Source organism: Antechinus flavipes, chromosome 3 (genome assembly GCF_016432865.1).
Source record: "Antechinus flavipes isolate AdamAnt ecotype Samford, QLD, Australia chromosome 3, AdamAnt_v2, whole genome shotgun sequence".
NCBI classification, from domain to species: Eukaryota; Metazoa; Chordata; class Mammalia; order Dasyuromorphia; family Dasyuridae; genus Antechinus; species Antechinus flavipes.
The window spans coordinates 6952741-6973190 of record NC_067400.1 but is presented as its reverse complement, the minus strand read 5'-3'; the positions used below and the strand labels follow the sequence as shown (position 1 = coordinate 6973190).

Sequence of the window (20450 nt, the reverse complement as noted above, 5' to 3'; positions counted from 1 at the left end):
AGGGCTGTTACACACATTTTTGCACATGTAGATCCTTTTTCCTCTTTTATGATCTCTTTGGGATGTATGCCCAGTAGAGACACTGCTGGGTATATGGGAAATCAGTAGAGATACAGTTTGGTAGCCCTTTGGGCATAGTTCAAAATTGCTCTCCAGAATGATTAGCTCATTTCACAACTTCACCAATAATGTGTCAGTGTGCCCACATGCCCTCCAACATTTATTATTATCTTTTCCTGTCATCTTAGCCAATTTGAGAAGTGTGTAATGGTACTTCAGAATTGTCTTAATTTACATTTCTTTGATCAATAATGATTTAGAACATCTTTTTATGACTAGAAATAGTTTTAATTTCTTCATCTGAAAAAAAAAAGTTCATATATTTTGGTCATTTATCGATTGGAGAATAGGTTGTATTCTTATAAATTTGAGTCAATCATATATATATTTGATAAATGAGGCCATCATCAGAACCATTAGATTTAAAGATTTCCCCCCAGTTTTCTCTTTCCCTTCCAATCTTGTCTGCATTGTTTTGTTTATACAAAACCTTTTTAATTTAATATAATAAAATTATCTATTTTGTATTTCACACTGTACTCTAGTTCTTCTGTGGCCATAAATTCTTTCCTTCTCCACAGATCTGAGAGGTAGACAATCCTTTGTTCTTATAATTTGCTTATAGTATCACTGTTTATGTCTAAACCATGAACCTATTTCAAATTCGTCTCAGTATAGGGTATTAGGTATAAGTCAATACCTAGTTTCTGCAATACTAATTTACAATTTTCTGAGCAGTTTTTGTCAAATAGTGAGCTTTTATACCGAAAGCTGGGGTCTTTGAGTTTGATAACACTAGATTACTATACTCATTGACTATTTTGTCCTGTGAACTTAATCTATTCCACTGATCAACTACTCTATTTCTTAACCAGTACCAAATGGTTTTGATGACTGCTTTATAATATAGTTTTAGGTCTGGTACAGGTAGGCCACTTTTGTTTTCATTTTTTCAATAAATCCCTTGAAAATCTTGGCCTTTTGTTGTTCCAGATGAACATTGTTATTATTTTGTTCTGGTTCTTTAAAGAGATTTCTTGGCAATTTGATTGGTATGACACAATAAATAGATTAATATTGATAGGCCTATAATTTTTATTATATTAGCTCAGCCATCCCATGAGCACTTGATATATTCTTCCAATTGTTTACATCTGACTTTATTTGTGTAGAAAATGTTTTGTAATTGTGTTCATATAGTTCCTGACTTTGTCTTGGCAGGTTGACTCCCAAATGTTTTATTTATCTACAGTTTTATTTATCTATTTAAATGAAATTTCTCTTTGTATCTCTTGCTGCTGGACTTTGTTGGGACATATAGAAATGCTGATCATTTATGTGGATTTATTTTGCATCCTGAACCTTTCTTACAGAAAAATAATATTCCATAACATTCATGTACCCTAATTTATTCAGCCATTCTCCAACTGATGGGCATCCATTCAGTTTTCAGTTTCTAGCCACTACAAAAAGGGCTGCCATAAACATTTTTTGCACATGTGAGTCCTTTTCCCTCCTTTAAGATCATCTTAAGAAAAAAATTATTTACATTTATGCGCTCTAGTTTTTTTTTTAATAGAAGTAGGTGATAGATTTTGTCAAAAGATTTTTCTCTATCTATTGAGATAATATGATTTTGTCAGATTTTTATTTTGTTAGATATTATTAGTGAATATAGCGATATAGTGGTAATTCTTTTACAAATATTGAACCAGCCATACATTTCTGGTATAAATCCTTCTTGGTCATAGTGGATTATCCTAGGGATAACTTGCTGTAATTTCTTTGCTAATATTTTATTTAAGATTTTTGCATCAATATTCATAAGAGAAATCGGTCTATAATTTTCTTTCTCTGTTTTGCTCCTACCTAGTTTAGATATCAGCACCATGTGTATGTCATAAAAGGAATTTGGTAGGACTACTTTCCATATTTTTCCAAATAGTTTACATATTATTGGAATTAATTGTTCTTTAAATATTTGCTAGAATTCACTTGTAAATTCATCTAATCCTGGAGACTTTTTCTTAGGGAGTTGATTAAAAATGTGTTCAATTTCTTTTTCTAAAATGGAGCTATTTAAGTAGTTTTTTCCTTCTCTATTAGTCTGGGCAATCCATATTTTTATAAGTATTGATCCATTTCATTCAGATTATAAGATTCATTGACTTCCAATTAAGCAAAATAACTGCTAATTATTGGGCTAATATCCTCTTCATTGGTAGAAAGTTCACCCTTTTTATTTTTGATACTGCAGTTTAATTTTCTTCTTTCCTTTTTCTAATCAAATTAAATAAAGATTTATCTATTTTGTTGTTTTTTTTCACATAAAACTATTTTAAAATTAATTTAATAGTTTTCTTACATTCAATTTTATTAATCTCCCATTTTATTTTCAAAATTTCAAATTTGTTATTTAATTGGGTTTTTAAAATTTTAAATGTGTTTTTTGACTAGCTTTTTTTGTTGCATGCCCAATTCATTGATCGTCTCTTTCTCTATTTTATTCAAATTAGCTTCTAGAGATATAAAACTTCCCTTAAGAACTGCTTTGGCTGCATCCCATACATTTTGGTATATTGTCGCATTATTGATATCCTCTTGAATAAGGTTATTGATTATTTCTGTATTTCTTGTTTCACTCATTGATTCTTTATGATTAGATTATTTAATTTCCAATTTATTTTTGCTCTTTTTTCTCTAGCTCTTTATTATATATACATCATTATCTGGAAAAGATGCATTTACTCTTTTTGCCTTTCTGCATTTGATTTTGAGGTTTTTATGCCCCAATACATGGTCAGTATTTGTGTAGGTTCCATGTACTACTGAGAAAATATATATATATTCCTTTCTGTCCCCATTCAGTTTTCTCCAAAGGTTTATCATACCTAACTTTTCTAAAATTCTATTTATCTTCTTAACTTCTTTATTATTTGTTTTGTGGTTTGAGTTATGTAGTTCTGATGAGCAATCTATTTCTTCTTTCAGATCTCTTAACTTTTCCTCAAGGAACTTGGATGCTATAATATGCTTCATTATCTATTATACTCTTTAGCAAGATGTAGTTTCCTTCCTTATCTTTTTAATTACACCTATTTTTCACTTATGCTTGATCTGAGATCAGGATCACTACCCTTTTTTTTTTTTCAATTTATTTACTTCAACTGAAGCATAATACATTCTGTTCCATCTTTTTACCTTTACTCTGTATGTATCACTCTGCTTTAAAAATGTTTCTTGAAAATAGCATATTGTAGGAGTCTAGCTTTTAATTCAGTCTGCTATTCACTTCTGTTTTATGGGAGAGTTCATCTCATTTACATTCACAGTTAAAATTATTAACTCTGTTTCCTGTCATCTTATTTTCCCCAAGATATACTTTTTTCTTTCTTTTCCCACTTTCTCTTCTCTCTGTTTTGTTTCTGACTACCACTTCCCTCAGTCTGCCTTCCTCTTTTACATCCCTTTTCCCCTTTCTCATCTCTTTCCCCTTCTATTTCTGTTCTCCTTTGTTTTACCTCTTCCTTTCCTTTCTTTTCTCCTCCTATTTCCCTATAGAATGAGACAAGTTTCTATATTAAAGTAAAAGTTTCTGATTTTCTCTCTTTGAGCCAATTCTGATAAGATTAAGGTTTACACAATGATCATCCTCCTCCTTTCTTTCTCTCAATTGTAATAGGTCTTTTTGCCTCTCCATATGATGCAGTTTACCCCATTTTTACCTCCCCTTTCCTCTTCTTCTATCAAAGTTCTTTTCCACTCCTAGTTTCTTTCTTATATCACCATACTAAAGTCAAATTATACTTATATCCTCCAAGTATATCCCTAATAAAGATACTCAAGAGTTAAATATAACATCTTCCCTTTTAGGTAGATAAACATTTTAACCTTTAAAATCATAGTTTGTTTCCTTCCCTTTTTACCTTTTTATTCTTCATTTGAATTATGGATTTGAAGATCAGATTTTCTGTTCAGCTCTGGTCTTCACATTAAAAATAAATGAAAATCCCCTATTTCTTTGAATGGCCATCTTTGTCCAAAAGATAGTATTTAATTTTGCTGGATAATTGATTCTTAGTTGCAGTCCAAGTACCTCTGGAATATCATATTCCTTCGATCCTTTAAAATGAAAGGTGCTAGGTCCTGATTATTGCTCCTTTATATTTGAAATGTTTCATTCTGCCGGTTGCAGTATTTTCTCCTTGATCTGATAATTCTAGAATTTAGCTATAATATTCCTTAGAGTTTTCATTTTGGGGTCTCTTTCAGGAGGTGATAGGTGGAGTTTTTCAATGCCTATTTTACCCTCAGGTTCAACATTAGGGCAGTTTTCCTTGATTTCTTGAAGGATGTTTTCGAGGTTCTTTTTTTCATTGTGGTTTTCAGGTAATCTAATAATGTTTAGATTGTCTTGGATCTATTTTCCAGATTGGTTGTTTTTCCTATAAAGCATTTTTCATTTTCTTCTACTTTTCTTTCTTTTTTTGCTTTGTTTTACTGATTCTCGATGTTTAATTGAATCATTCACTTCATTGGTTCAATTCTAATTTTTAGTGAATTATTTTCTTCAGTTAGCTTTTTATCTTTTTTTTTATTTGACTAATTGAACTTTTAAATGTTTTATTAATTGGATTTTTTTCCTTTAACAAATTGTTTTTCAAGTTGTTTTCTTTTTTCATTTCATGAAAATTATTTTAAAAAGTGATTTTCTTCAGACAATTTCTGTTCCCTTTTCCAGAGTTATCATTCCTTTCCCCATTTTCCTTCTGTCTTATAATATCCTTTTTGAATTTTTCCAAGAGTATCTTATGAGATGGAGACCAACTTATATCACCCTTTGAGACTTCATCTGGAGACATTTTTCCTTTAGTTTCTTTCTTATATCATATATATGCCTATTTGTAATACACAATACTATCCCCTATAATAGGATATGAACAATTAAAACCTCTTGCCTTAGATATCTTGCAACCTGGAATTGTAAGAGTTGTAGTTTTGTCTAATCAGTGGGGTGCTTCTTTACAAATTTCCTTGTGGTTTTTATTCTAACTCTGTAGGCCTCAGTTTTTTCATTATCAAAGAAGGAATTTAAATAAGATGAAATTTTTTTAAGACTCCTCCCAGTTTACCAAGAAATGATTATGAAATGTGTAGTGCCTTCTTTCCCAAAGGAATATAATCTCTATCAGAAACTGGTTTTGTTTCACTGATCCTTGATGTCCCATTGAGTCATTCACTTCCGTTTTCAATTCTAATTTTCAGTGAATTACTTCACCAAGTTACATTTTACCAGGGGGCCTAAAGATGAAATAGAAAAATTATCAGCTATAAGACAGAGGGGTTTTCTGAAAGGTTAGACTAAAGTCTTTTTATTGTTGTTGCTCATTCATTCCAGTCATGCCCTACTCTTTATTCCTTTATGTTCTCAGGGGGGAAAAGATACTGGTTTATCTTTTCCTTCTCCATCTCTTTTTAGAGATGAGGAACTGAGATAAATAGGATTAAGTGACATGCTCATGGTCATATAACTTGTAAATATCTAAGGCCAGATTGGAGCTCAAGAAAATGAATCTTCCTGATTCTAAGCTAAAATTCTAATCAGGAAGATTCAAAGCTAAGTACTCTATTCACTGCCCCTTCTGGCATCCTTGGAAAAAGATTTTAAGTTGGAGGAGGATTTGAAGGTATCCAGGTCAATATTCTCAGTTTAAAGATGAATGCAGAAAATGTTAAGTTCTTAGCTGTTGCAAGTACTCTGCTAAGTTCTGAGAATAGAAATAAGAAAACGTGGGATGGTTTCAGTGTTCAAAGAGTCCTCCTCCCTCCCTCTACTCTTCCCCTTTATGTAGCTGGGGATATATATATATGTTCATTTGTCAGACTGATGTAAAAGCCCAGGAGTCCTAATGCAGCAGAGGTGATGTGCATTGTAAGGCCTGGGGCTTACATTAACAGGTCAGATGATAGAAGCAGCTTTGATGGTGAAGTCCAAAAGGTTTAAGGACACAGTGACAGGCAAGGTATTAAATGGGAAAGCCAGAAATTGAACCCAGGTGTGTGGACTACAAATCTAAGACTTTCTACCGTACAACCATATTTGTTCCTGTTTACTCCTAGTGTCAAGTAGTGAGACTGTATAAGAAATGGTTTCACCCTAGGCTTTGGGGGTGAGGGGGAATGGGGTAACTGAAGTCTAAATGCATCAATAAACAAACAACCCAGAGATTCAGGCTACAGACTCACAGCTATTTATAAGCTCGTGGCTTAATCTGATTCCCACATTCCCCATATGGAAATTAGACAGAGTCTGTGTCAAAACAGAGCCCCCGTGTTCCTAAAAAGAATTCTTTCTTTTCTGAATCTTTACCTTTTGGAAATAAATCTCATTATAAATCAAGGAAATGTTCTGTGCAGCCCTTTTAACTTGTGATTGACTTTCTTTTGGATGGAAATGAAGTCTGGTTTATCAGGCTGTTACTTTCAACTTGTTGCTAAGTAGATACAATCTATTTTGGGTGACTCAGGGAGCCGTTTCATAGGACATGTCAAGTTCAGAAAGACCAAGCGGGCTTGCTTTCTATTCCTTCTTCCTCCCTCCCTCCCCTCTCTCTTCCTTATTCTCTCCCTCCCTTTCTTCCTTCCTTTTCTTTCTTTCCCTCTTTCTTTCCTTCCTCTCTCCCTCTCTCCCTCTCTCCCTCCCTCCCTCTCTCTCTCTCCTCTCTCCCTCTCTCCCTCCCTCCCTCTCTTTCTCTCTTTCTTTCTTTCTTTCTTTCTCTCTCTCTCTCCTTCCTTCCTTCCTTCCTTCCTTCCTTCCTTCCTTCCTTCCTTCCTTCCTTCCTCCTTCCTTCCTTCTTCCTTCCTTCCTTTTCTTTCTTTCTTTCTTTCTTTCTTCGTATGTGTGTACCTACAACAAAGATACCAATATCTACATCATTTTACAGATAAGGAAACTGAAGCAAACAAGGTTAAGGAACTTGCTCAGGATCACACAGCTAGTAAGTATCTGAGGCCTGATTTAAACTAAAGAAGATGAATCTTCTTGACTCCAGGCTTGCCATTCTTTCCACTGGACTGCACATATTTATATGTGTCAATATTTATCGAAAAAGTGCTTACTCAGTTCCAGATACAATGTCACCAAAAGAGATAAAACAAACAAAGAAACTATTCCCTGTCCTCAAGGAGCATAAATTTCAATGTGGGAGACAGTGCCTGTCCTATAGATTAATAAATGATGAAAGGCATATATTTTTGTTGCTGTGAGTGCAGTTCATCCCCCCCATTTGTTAGTAGTCTTTGTTATTTTGGTGAGGCTGGTCCAATTGCAGCCGTACCCAAACTCATTCACAATGGACTGCAATTGCCAAGACTAGCTCTCAGGAGATGATGGATCCAGCCCAACCTGTGAGGTAGCAGAAAAAAAAAAAAAACTTCAGCATGAAGGGAACCTTAGCCCCCCACAAAATGACAGCTGATGTTAGGCCTGATGAAACAAAGATAGAATCTTATGGGTTTGTCTTTGTGTTGGTTGTGATAGAAGCTGGAAACAGGGTCCCTACCTTCCAGGGAGCTAACCAGTGACTTGGAAGACAGGGCAGTGAAAGAATCCAGTGTTATTGTGTCTATAGAGATATATGTAGACACTCTGGATACATAATTCTAGTGGAGTAGGGACAACCAAAGAATGACACCATCCACAATTAGAAGGTCATATGATATCAAACAAAAAAAAAAGCATTTAGTAAAGGAAAGATGAGTGGGAATTTTAAGAATGAAGGTAGACTTTAGGAAGAAGATAGTATTTTAATAGAACTGCAAAAAACAAGCAAACAAAACTGTTGCTCACATTTCTATGTCTTTGCTCCTAAAAGAACCAGAATTTTCCCAGGGATCTCTCCCTCTCTATATTCTGAGATAAAAATGTTTCGTTAATACTTTACTGAGAAAATGGAAGCCATTCTCCAAGGACTTCCTCTTCTCCTCTTCTTTTTATCTTACAACCCTCTGACACTAACTATACACATTTCCTTCATTTTCTTTCCTTTCAGTTTTCTAAACCATTTTCATTCTTATTTCTGAACCAATAATTGAGATTCTTTCTTGGAAAATTACTAATGGTTTTAATGGCTAAATTGGATGACTTTTACTCTATTTTCATGCTTTTCAACCATTCAAAAATCTTATGCTAGTGATTATCATTTGTTCTTTGATATTCTATTCTCTCATAATTTTTGAGACATGCACTTATCTCTCTTGTTTCTTTTTTAATATGTCTATTCACTCTTTTTCAACCTCCTTTGCTGAATTTTTATAACTGTTGAGTCAATTGAGAGGATTAGAATTGAGTGAACCACTCTAATCCCATTTTATGACAATTCTTTAGCTAGCTCAGTTACCTTTCTATTCAGTTATAGATCTAGTTCAATTTCTGTCTTCTGAGAAACTTTTATTTAATTGTGGGAATTGTGACAGAACTTTAATTTATTGTTTGATCTTAGTGCTACATGACTGGGAATCTGGACCCCCTCTATCTGCTGCTTAGAGACTCTTAACTAAAGACCTTGTTATGCTAACCACAAACCCAATCAGGTCTGAAGACTGATGCAAGAAATTTTCACACAATAATATATCCCAAGCAACTCCTATGTCTTTTCTTAAAGCTGCCTCCATACTGGTTAATCAGTTATTGTTCCCTTTTATTATTGTTATTATTTATTATTATATAGTAATTTGCAAAGAGTGAAACACTTTTCTTTGTCTATCTATCTGTCTATCCATTCATTCATTTATTTGTTCATTTAGTATTTACATTTATTTCAGGCAATAGCACCAGTTCATTCTTTTCATCCTAACTTGGAAAGTCCCTAATCTTTCTTCCAATTAGAAATCAAGATTATCTAATTTCACATCTGTTCAATTATTTTCTATTAATTGCTCTTGTTTGATTAATTGTTTTAATGAGTGAACATCTGTCTCCTCCTATATTTGGGGTCTAGTCCTCAGCTGAGGAAGCCTGGTCCTGATTTGTTACTAATTGGCATTTGTTATTTAAAAATTGATATGATTAGAAGCTCAACTCTTGTTTACTGAGCCATGCATCTTTCACTATCATGTTACCATGGCTTTAACTATAGGAGGATCCCAGTGTTCTCTCTAGGACCTTTCCCCCCCCCTTTCCCTCTATATTATCTGGCTTGGGGATCTCATCATTCCAACATGGGTTCAATTATCATCTATATGTGAAAGACATTCACATGTGAATATTAAATTCTAGTCAGTCTATTTAGCTCCAGTCTCACCTCACTAATTGTCTTGGGCAATTTCAAACTGAATGTCCCCAGAACTTCCAGATTTTGTCATGTCCATTATGGGTCCTTATAAATCCTCTTTCATGATTAACATACAAGCCTCTTTGTAGGCTCATGGGTTCTTGAACTTACTGGTGTATTTAATTCCTCAATCTGACTTGACATATGATGGGAGCCTAGTCAATGAAATCAGCCCTTCAGAGCATGTACTGAGGGCTGGGCTGCTACAACCTTGATGTAGACTTTTGGAATTATCACTGTTGAATATACATGCTCAGAATATTCATGGTTTTAGTCAATCCCTCTTTCTTACTCTTAAATAAATAACAAATCAGTTGTCAAATCATGTGACTTTTATCTCACTATTTCTTGCCTCTTCTCTATGCTCACTCCTCACACAGCCATTATCCAAGAACAGATTCCCATCTCTTCATTTCCACACTTTGAAATATTTCCATTTCCATTTTGAAATATTCTAATATTTATTCTCCCTGTCTTAAATTTCTCTTTACTCCATTTCATGTTCCAAGACCTCGAAGTGATTTTCTAAAACAAACATCTCACTCTGTTACCTTCCTATCCATTAATAGATTTCACTATCCCCAAATAATTATTTATTTTTTTAACTTTATATTTCTTTTCTAATTGCTCCCATTCTACTTTTTCAGCAATAATCCTCTTTGGTTCCATAAAATCAGCTCTAGATGAACCACACAGTGTCTTTCTCAATGGTCCTTACTCGGACACTTCATTTTCTGACTCTGTGGCTTTGTGCTGATTGGCCTCCATAACTGGAATCAGCTCCCTCTTCACTACCCCTTTTAGAGTCATTGATTTCATTCAAAACTCAGATCTAGAGCTACTTTCTGTAAGAGGTCCTTTCATGTCCCCCAGTTGCTGATGGCTTTTCTCATCAAAATTATCTTGAGCCTATATTATAGTTAATGAATTCTCTTCTGTTCTCCTCTCTCTCTCTCTCTCTCTCTCTCTCTCTCTCTCTCTCTCTCTCTGTCTCTCTCTCTCTATATATATATGTTGTCGTCTCTCTGATAAGAATATAAGTCACTTGAGGATAGACTCCCTTTTGCCTCCATATTGGTACCCTCAGTGCCTAGCAGATGGCCAGGTATTTATTAATTTCTCATTAAATGAATGCTTACTGATTCCCACTCAACCATAATGCTTCCGCATGCTTCTCCACACTGAGTATGAAGACAAGGGAACCCACAAACACTTTTGCCTAACAAAGGGCTTAAATCCTTGTGCAAAATACACTATACAAAGACAGCGTTCTGTAGGGACATATTGACCTGCAAAACTTTGGGTGTTTAAGACTTCATAACCAACTGTGGTCCTTTCTTTTGGGGCTTCTTTGGAACTCATCTCCACTTTCTTCCTCTCTTAGGTCAATATCGCATTAGGTTCAAGATGACCTGAGTTCAAAGCCCCTCTCCAACACTGGTTTGCGTGTAATCAATGAACAAGTCACATGGTCTCTGAACTTCTATTTCGTAGGTAGCTAAACGGCAATAATTATAAGCATTGTAGTTACATCCCAGGGTTGTTGCAAGGATCCAACATGATAAATGCTCATTAAGTACTTTTCAAACCAGAAGGAGCCATAAAAATAATATATCCTGTAACCATGCATATGTTGCTCAGGGCTTCACAAGCATCTGTAGATCTTGGATCCCCTTTGTGCTACTAACTCTGCTTCTCTATTTGGACAAGATGAGCCACATTAATTCTCATTACATCACATTGTTTCCTGCAGAGTGGACCATTGGAACAACGAGAAGGAAAAGGTGGTGGCAATCACTGACAACACTTTGCTGATCTGCAAATATGATTTCATCATGCTTAGCTGTGTCCAATTTCAACGCATCCCCCTGAGTAGCATCTGTCACATCTGTCTGGGCAATTTTGCCTTCCCTGGGACATCCTTGGATAAGTGAGTACTTTGCTCTACCCCTGGAGGGTTGGGGATTAATGAGGGAAATGGCCAAACTTTACATGGGAGAAATTTGCATGGGAGCCCAGAGAGAAACAAAATGAAACTAGGTCAGGCTAGTGAAAAGACAAGGATACCAAGAATCAGAAAACCTTCAAACTAAACCCTTTCTTCTCATGAACCGATTCTGGTTTGCTTAAGTCATGGTTATGTGCTAATTGTTGCCACTGCCTGTCTTCTAAAGGAGTTGTGTGGATACAAAAAGGGAAGACCGTGTCTTGTATCCCTTTTCTTTCTAGTAACTGACTCAACCTGGATGTGGTAGGGGCTTAGGTGACTTGTTGCTGATGGTGCCGTGGCTATTACAAGCCCTTTCCAGAGTGAATACTGAGCCAGTAAATGAGGGACTAGACTACTTATCTCTAGTGTCCTTTTCAGCACTGATGCCCTGGGTTCTAGGTTCTAAGAGTTCCAATATTCTACACTTCCCAATAGAAATTCTCTTTTGGCTATTTCTTTCCAAAATCTATATTGTAATCTGACATGCTTTATGCCCTGGTCAAAACCAGCACTCTCATTCTATGCTCTGTATTCTAAGACTACTTTTAGTTCCGACTTTGTGTGTGTGTGTGTGTGTGTGTGTGTGTGTGTGTGTGTGTGCATGCGCGTGCATTGAATGTTCTAAAGAACTTCCTAAGCTATGATACTCATTTTTGGACTAAGTTATTTTCTGTGCCAGCATTCTAATTTTTATTTAGCTCTTACACCTATGTTCCATGTTTTAAATTAACTTCTAGCACTAACATCTGATGTCCTAAGATTCTTTTCTCTGATTCTACATTCTTAGGTTACTCTGAGCTCTGACATTCTCCAGGGTTTTCATCTGAAAGTTTGTGAGCTTAATTAATTAAACATATATCTAAACATATCCATATTTATGTGTATATAAGTATATGTATGTATAAGCATATATATGTATATATACACATGCATACACACAGATATTCACATTTCAGTATAACTTATTTCCTTGCTATTCCTGCAAATTCTGCTTTATACACAAAAACCCATTTTGGGGAGCATGATTAGTTCATAGCCTTTACCAGTTTGCCAAAAGGGTCTGTAACACTCCCCACAACCCATAAAAAGTCATTACTCTCAGACTAAACCATTTAATGACTTCATGGATCCACTGGTGTTGTATTCCTTCTACTCTTCCATTTCCTCAGCATTGTACTAGAGAAGAAGATTAAGGTTGAGAAGGAAAAATAAAATTCCTAAGATCTTTGTGAGAATTAGTCCTTTGTTACTATTTCTTCCTTGTCCCCCCAAACTATTTTGGTTCAGAAGGCATTGCTGGAGAAGCCGATAGACGTCTTGGGCTTTGTTTTCTGGAGTCTGCTTATGGGTCAGAGTCCTGAGTCCCATTTTTTTTTTTATTATTAAAAGAAAGCACCATCATTTCTGGGTAAAGCCTGGAACATTGAAATATAGGCATTAACCTGATGATTTTAGTCTAACCATGTATTACTTCACATTCCCTATATCTACAAATAAATAATGGGTAAAACAATTAGAGTTTGGTGGTGGTGGTTCTTATAGTTATTTTATTTTCTTCTCTTGATTCAACCTCCTCGTTGAAATATTTGGGGAATCGAGGATGCTCAAAGAAAAGCTAACAGAAGGAAAAAGGAGAAAGTATTACTTCATGGTAACTCAAAAAATGGAAGATCAGTCCTGGAGCAATCCAGAACAAATTATATAAGGGTAGGAGCCATTATAGCACTCATAGACAGATATCCCCAGGGGAAGGATTCCATCTTATGTTTCACTCATCTATAGGATAGGGAATATCCTATACCAAAGGTATTAAAAATGTTCTGTAGTTTCAGTCATGGCCACCTTTTCAGGATCCCATTTTGTTTTGTTTTGTTATGTTATCTTTTGGGCAAATATATTGAGGTGGTTTGCCATTTGCTTCTCTAGTTCATTTTACATATGAGGAAACCGAGGCAAACTGGCCTAAGTGATTTGCCTAGGGTTACATAGCAAGTGCCTGATATTAGATTTGAATTCTCCAGGCCCAAGGATAGATCCACTCCATCATCTAGCTTTTATGTATGTGTATATACATACACACATATATAAATCATACTGGAATTAATGTTCTTTGAACATAAAAGTGACTTCACCTTCACTTCTGTATGCCTTGTCCTTCCTATTATGGTGATAGCTGGATATAGATCCATCCATATTTTCTTCCTTGTCTTGCATACATCACATGTCAAGTGGTATAAGTGAAATACAAACATATAAATGGGAAAATGAGATCCCATATAGAAACTGTAAAGTCAGTGATTGGGAATTCTTTGATAAGTAGCCTTAAAAAAAACCTTAGAAAATTACTAGAACTAAATATATTCTAATTGTCATATATTTTGTGTTGGCTTTTTTGAATATATATTGTTTTTTCTCATCATCCCAATCCCCTGCTGTCAATTAAATCTAGGTTCCTTGAGACCAGTGACTGATTTTTTTTTTTCCTTTGCTATGACCAGTGTTTAAAAAACAAACAATACAATACAATGTCTCTTAAACATCTGACTTAATAAATGATTTCTGAATGAACAGGGTCTGACCCTGTTCAAAGAGTTTCAATTTTATGTTTTAATAGAGATTCTATCTTATTCCATCAGCCCATTAACTTTCATGATGAATGTGATATGATACTGGAAAATATGGAAAGGAAACACTGGTTTTAAACAGGAGTGGGGTAAAGTAATTGAGAAAACTGCCTTGAGAAGGAAAGGATCTCTTCAAATCCTTCCTTCTGTCATTTACTTAGACCAGACACTTAAGCTCTCAGTCTCACTTTGCTCATCAGTTGCTTCTGAGGTTTCTTCGAACTCCAGAGTTAACATGCTTTGATTTCCTGAACCACGGACCTAGTTTCTAAGTTATACTTCAGTGTCTATCAAGAGTCTGATGCTTATTTAGATTTAAACCTCATTTAAGGGAAAGCAAGAGGGAAACTTTCCAGCAGAATAGTTTGTCCTCCTTTCCCCTCTCTTCTTTTAGAGCTCTGGGAATGGAAGAAGCAAGGAGAAACCTTTCTCAAGTCTTCAGTGGTATTTGTATGTTTGTGTTGATTGTGTGTGTGTGTGTGTGTGTGTGTGTGTGTGTGTGCACTGTTAGTGCCTTCCTGAGGAGGCAGCCACTGTTCCTCTTAGGAACTGCTGTCTCTGAGTGTCTGATCAGAGCTCTGCCAAAGACAAGCTTCAGCACATCCCACGTACCTGGTGCTTAGGAAACAGAGATGTTTTGTTTTAATCATCACTTGCCTTTGGCTTAAAGGAAATGGGGCGTGTATGTGGAGGGATAGAAATAAGGAAAAACTCTGCCTCATTTACTTGAGTGTGATTCTGGCAGATCCTCTTTAGATAAAAGGCTTCTACAAGAGGAGGAACAAGGAACTAGTGAATGGGTGCCTTTATTCTGCTGGGTCCCTCCCTGCCTCCATGCTAGGAGAACATAGCTTTAGAGTTCTAGTTTATCTGGTTGCAAATGGGATACAAGCCCTCTCTCTTCTGCTTAGCATAATTGGATAACTTCCCAGCCTTTAATTAAAAGTCTTTCCTTATCATCCATTTGTGTCTCTCACCCAATCCTTTTAGAGTTTTAAAAAGAAAGCTCTCCATCCATACTAGCCTGAGGAGGCAGATCTTGGAATCAGACTGAAGGAAAAAATGAGAGGTACTTTGCATCCTTCCTTGACATGAATCTTTTCTAGCAGAGTAGCATGGTTATTCCTTCAAGGCTAAAGACACTAGGACATGAGTCAGATTGGACCCTCCCAAGGTGTGGCTTTTCCATCATGAGTTAACATAATAGATGGGCCACCAGCTCATTCCAGGGGATGGCCATGTTTCATTAGTCATGCTTACTAATGAAAAAGCTCTTGGTTTGCAGCCATGAAGTTTGCATAGTTACTTCAACTACAGTTAATTAGACGAGTAGAGAGATGGGAGTAATATCATGGAAATGCCATAGACTTGGGATACTCGGTTTTCAGTAAGACATAGGACAATGATATCCACAATCCTTATAAAGAAGGTAGAAAGATATGAGCTGTTGGATTAGTTTAAATAGGAAGGTCCAGAGACTGTGGAATAATCTGGCCTCCTCAAAAAGGACATGAATTGATTACTCTAAAACTAGATATAGATCTCTATGACAGTGTTACAGCTTAGCCCTATGTTGTTCCAACATTTTACCAAGATATGGATGAAGGTGAATGAAGTGAACTTTGAAAGCTCTCTCGCAAGATGGAGACAGTGTTCTAAAGACCGAATGAAAGTCGGCGGGGCCCCAGGGCCAGGTTTCTTTCTCCAGAAATCACGTGGTTTACAAGGAGTGGGGCTTTTTCTATGTGAGATTAAGTTGGGGCCACCTTGGCACTGAAACTCTCACGTCAAGTAATTTAGTAATCCTAAAGATTTGTTGGGTTGAAAGTTTTTCCTCACTTATGACTTAGAATGTGAGGTCATGTGTCCTGGCTCATCAGGGCAAAGATCCAACCCATAGGGAGGGTTACCCCATGTAGAGGACCAGGAGGTAAGAATCCATTCTAGGTCTTGAATCTTACAGTAACTTGGCTCCCAAAACTCCCTTATTGAAATAGTAGAGACTTCTTGTCAATATAATAAATTAATACTCTAACACCTGAAGCAAAATGCAAACGCTATTTTTTTGGATTCAAGGCAAACTTTGAATTCAGGACAGGAAAAAGAGCCCACAATAGAGACTAAAGGAATTTGGGAGAAAGATACTTGAGACAATGATATGAAAAACTTATCCTTGTGTGTATCTCAACTATTTGCATCTTTGATTAATTAACCAATATCCAGGGCTTAATCATTTATATCTCAGTAGTTCTTGTTGGAGAAAACTATAGGCACTTCAAAGAGTGTACTTTGTATCATGTCTATGAGCATTTGAGGTACAAACTCTGAAACACTATAGGTGCATTAGTGCTAACTGAGAGGACTGTGCAATTATGAATGATGTGCATCTTTAAGCCTTGTTGACCAGCCAGGATAAGTTCAAGGCATCTCCAGGCTGGATCCAAGGCCATGGGATTCTAGGACAATACCTTTTAAACCTAAAAGTATGGTGGGCTTTACCCACTCCCATTGGAGGGGATGAATCAAGGGCCCTCACTGATGGAAATGTGTGGGATTGTAATTCTGTTATCCTCTGTCCTCTTGAGGCCACATGGAGAGCATATTGCTTCTTTCTGGGCAGTGCAGAATGGGCATCTGGTCATCTGGAGTTGGCCCAAAGTAGAGTGTAGAGATCAGGGTGAAACTCAAAACCATGTTGGACATGGATCTGTAGAAGAAATAGAGCTATGTAGGCTAAAGAAGGTTCAGGGAGGAGTGGGGCAAATATTGTGAAGTATTGGAAGAATTCTCATATAAGATATCACAAAGATCCCCTGTGTTTAGTTTGTTGTTGTTGATTTCCTCTCTTTCTTTTTTTTTTTTCTTTTGCCTGTCATTTGGTACAATGTTTTATACATAGAAGGCATTTAACAATTATTTTTTTGTCTGTGATTTTGATGGAAACTCCTTAAGAGTGGGTACTGGTTTTCATTTTGTCTTTGTGAGTTCAGTATCTAGCACAATCTTGAATATTTTAGAAACTTAATTACTTATTTAATGACTTAATTATTTCTTTGACTCAAATCAGTTATATTGACTCTTTCTGATATTTGCCTAGCACATCTGGAACCATAATCTTAGTGATGCTCAATCAACTATTTCAAGTGAGCTCACTAAACAAATTTAGAACAGAAGAGGTCTTCTTAACTTGAAATTTATGGATCATCACGGTTTCCATAGGCACAATTCCGTGAATTTTTGAACTTCAATGGAAAAAATTATATTTATTCACCTTAATTCTATCTGAAATTTAGCATGCTATTTAATTATTTAAACAATTTGCTTCTGAGAGGGAATCCATAGAGTTCCCTGCTCTGAAAAAAAAAAAAGATTACATACACATGCATGTCCACATGCACATATATACACAAAGGTTAACAACATCTGTATCAGAAAAAAAGCCAGTGTGGCTTTCATTTAGATTTCACCTTTTCCAGTGGAAGTCTTGAAATGTCTGGTCATAGGATACTTTACATTTTTTTTTTCCAGAAGAAATTCCATTTAATGACTTAAATTACATATTTTGCCCATTCTGTTCCTACCACAAAAACGAGTCAAGAAATTGTGACCTTAAGGAGTCAAGAAACTGTGACCTGAAAAAAACTGTAGATATTACATGGAGACATCTAGACAAGTCATATGGGAAGGTTGGGGCCATATTGAATATGATTCTGAGAGATGCCTGTCTTTTTCTGCACAGTATAATTTAAGGTTTTACAATAGAAAAAAAAAAGCCAATGATCTATTGAATGAGTGTTCTTATTTAATTCTTGTTCATGTGGCTTCCATAATCTCTATGGTTTTTTTTTTAATTCAATTTAATTCAGGTCAATGTATTTAATGTATATGATGTAACACAGCATAGCATAATATAGTTTACATTATGCTATGTATGTCCATGTCTATCTTTCTGTCTCCCCTCCATGTGTGTGCATATAATACTTAATATGGGCCAGGAACTGTCCTAAGTTTTTGAATTACAAAGATGAAAGCAAACTTATCCTGAAAGCCTCAGAAAGCTTATTATTTTTCTGGGGAGATAATATACGTCTTCTGAGCATCAACATGATCGTCATTCGAATGTAAGCTTTTTGAGGGGCAGGATTGTTTCAGTTCTCTCTTTGAATCATTAGCACTCAGCACACTGCCTGCCCCATAGGAAGAGTTTAATCAATATTCTTCTGTTGATCCTTCATCATTCTCGCCGGGAGAGGCAAGGGGAAGAAGATGGATCCTATCTCATCCTACCATGACCCAGACAAGATGTGGGCAGCCCATGGGAGGAGGCAAGTGTCAATGGTGGCGCATCAGAGCCCTCAGTGCCTTCCATTGGCACAGCCCTGGCTCAGAGGGAAGAGCTTTCAAAGACCTGATGCTCCAGGTAATGCAGCCTCTCATCAAGTCTCATCCCACTATGCTCACAGACATCTGTCAGCACGCCATGATCCCCAGGAGGGCTGAGGTGCTGTGGAAACTCTTGTAAAAGATTTCCCTCCTGCTACAACCCCACCTCTCGTCTAGACAACCTAATGAGGAGAGCCCAGAGCACACAGCTGAAGCTGTTGTGGGCGATCCCCAAGTGTTGCCTAACTGGGGTTGGGGGAAGGAGAAGTTGAGAGGAGCGATTAGAAGAGACTCCCACTGGATTCCTAGCAGGTGGCTGGCTCTAGGAAGTTGCTCTTTGCTGGAGGGCTATGGGCACTTTAATTAAGAGTATTTATCCAACAGATCTTGGAATTGAGCTGGGTTCTCCAACCCCTTCTGCATCACCTATCCTCAGTCTCCCATTTTGCTGTTTGAGTTGAAGGAAGTTTGAACTTTTCAGGCATATTTTGCAAACTTTAGGTCTTGGAATTTCCTTGGATATATCAGTCAATCTGCAAAAAAAGAGTCACAATTGGGGTTTTGGTTCCTTTTTTAACCCCCCCATTCCCCCCACCAAGGAATAGTGTTCACACATTTTGTCCTTGAAAAATACAGCAAGTATTTACAGTGCTTTAAAATTTGCAAAGCCCCTAATAAATTTCATCATATTTTATTTTCATAAGTAACCTGGGAGGTAAATGCTATTGTTAATCTCATTTTACAGATGAGGAAACTGAGGCAGTAGATTAAAAATTAAGTGATGTGCCCGAGATCATAATCAAATCTCTAAGGCAGAATTTGAACTCAGATATTCCTGACTCCAAATCTCAAGTTAGGTGTGATTTATATCAGAGAATTATCAGAGTGAAGATTTAGAACTGGAAGAGATTGTAAGGGCATCCTAAACAACTCCACAGTTCAGAGCTAGCAAGTGTCACTGCAAGGAAGATTAACCAGGGATTTGCCAACTGTTACCTATATTTTTCAAAAAAGCAAGATAGGATTATATTTGTCAGTCATTTAATAAACATTTCTTAAATGCTTAATATATTCCTGGCAAAATGCTGAGTACCATGGGTATAAGAGGGAAATCAAAATAATAATCAGACAAACAAAAACCACAGCTCTTCTTGAAGAAGAGCTCCTATTCTAATGGGGGAGAAGAAATGTAAATAAAAGATCTAGAGCTCCTGCTCCTTTACTTCTGGGAAAGTCCTCCTGCACCAGATGGGTTTTGAGCTGAGTCTTGAAGGAAGAAGGGAAACTGAGAATTGATGAGGCAGAACACTCCAGGTGGGACAACAGCCAGAGGAAAGATATAAACACGGGAAATGGAACACCATCTTGATTATTTCCCAAGGGTTGGGATGGGGGAGACACCTCTGATTGGGAGCCTAATTGGACAAAGTGAAGATGATGTTTTAGGGCTATTTCTGAGATTCAATGCATCACAGTGGTGCAGTAAAATGAATAAGGATTGTAGGATTCTGCATCTAAAGATCTGGATTCAAATCCTATTTTGACCCATATACAGCAAATCCAGTTAATACACATATGACCTTGAACAGGTACCTTAATTCCTCAAGACATCCTCCTTAACCTCTCTGTAACCTATGACACTAGCCCTGTCTTTGCCATGGTTTTTAGGACACTATTATTTTCTAGTAATATGTCATATGGCTCCTTCTCATTATCTTTATTTACCCATCAACTATGGGTGTCCCCATTTTCTACACTTTTTTCTCTTCTCCTTACAATATTTTACACAATCACATCGATGAATTCATTAGGATTTCTATTCAGGTGACTGTTCTCCATCTCAGTCTTGATTCAACATGTCCAAAAGTTAACTCCTTATTTTCCTTCAAAAGCCCTCCTCTCCTCTACACTTCCCTGCCACTGGCATGTACCATCCTTCCATTTGCCCAGTATCATTCTTTACTCTTTACTGACTCAACTCACACTCACATATCCAATCAGTTGTCAAATCCTTTCGATTCTCCCTTCATATCTCCTCTCCTTTACATACCTCATTTCTTC

The 20450-nt window shown here is 36.4% G+C and overlaps 1 protein-coding gene across 1 annotated transcript in view; it reads left to right on the top strand.

Annotated features, from left to right (window-relative positions):
* The window catches only part of TPRG1 (tumor protein p63 regulated 1), a 148862-nt gene that overhangs the window by 67197 nt on the left and 61215 nt on the right, over positions 1-20450 (top strand). The window contains exon 4 of the mRNA XM_051991657.1: positions 11146-11322. Within this exon, the coding sequence (XP_051847617.1) occupies positions 11146-11322 (177 nt within the window). The remainder of the gene's footprint in view (positions 1-11145; positions 11323-20450) is intronic.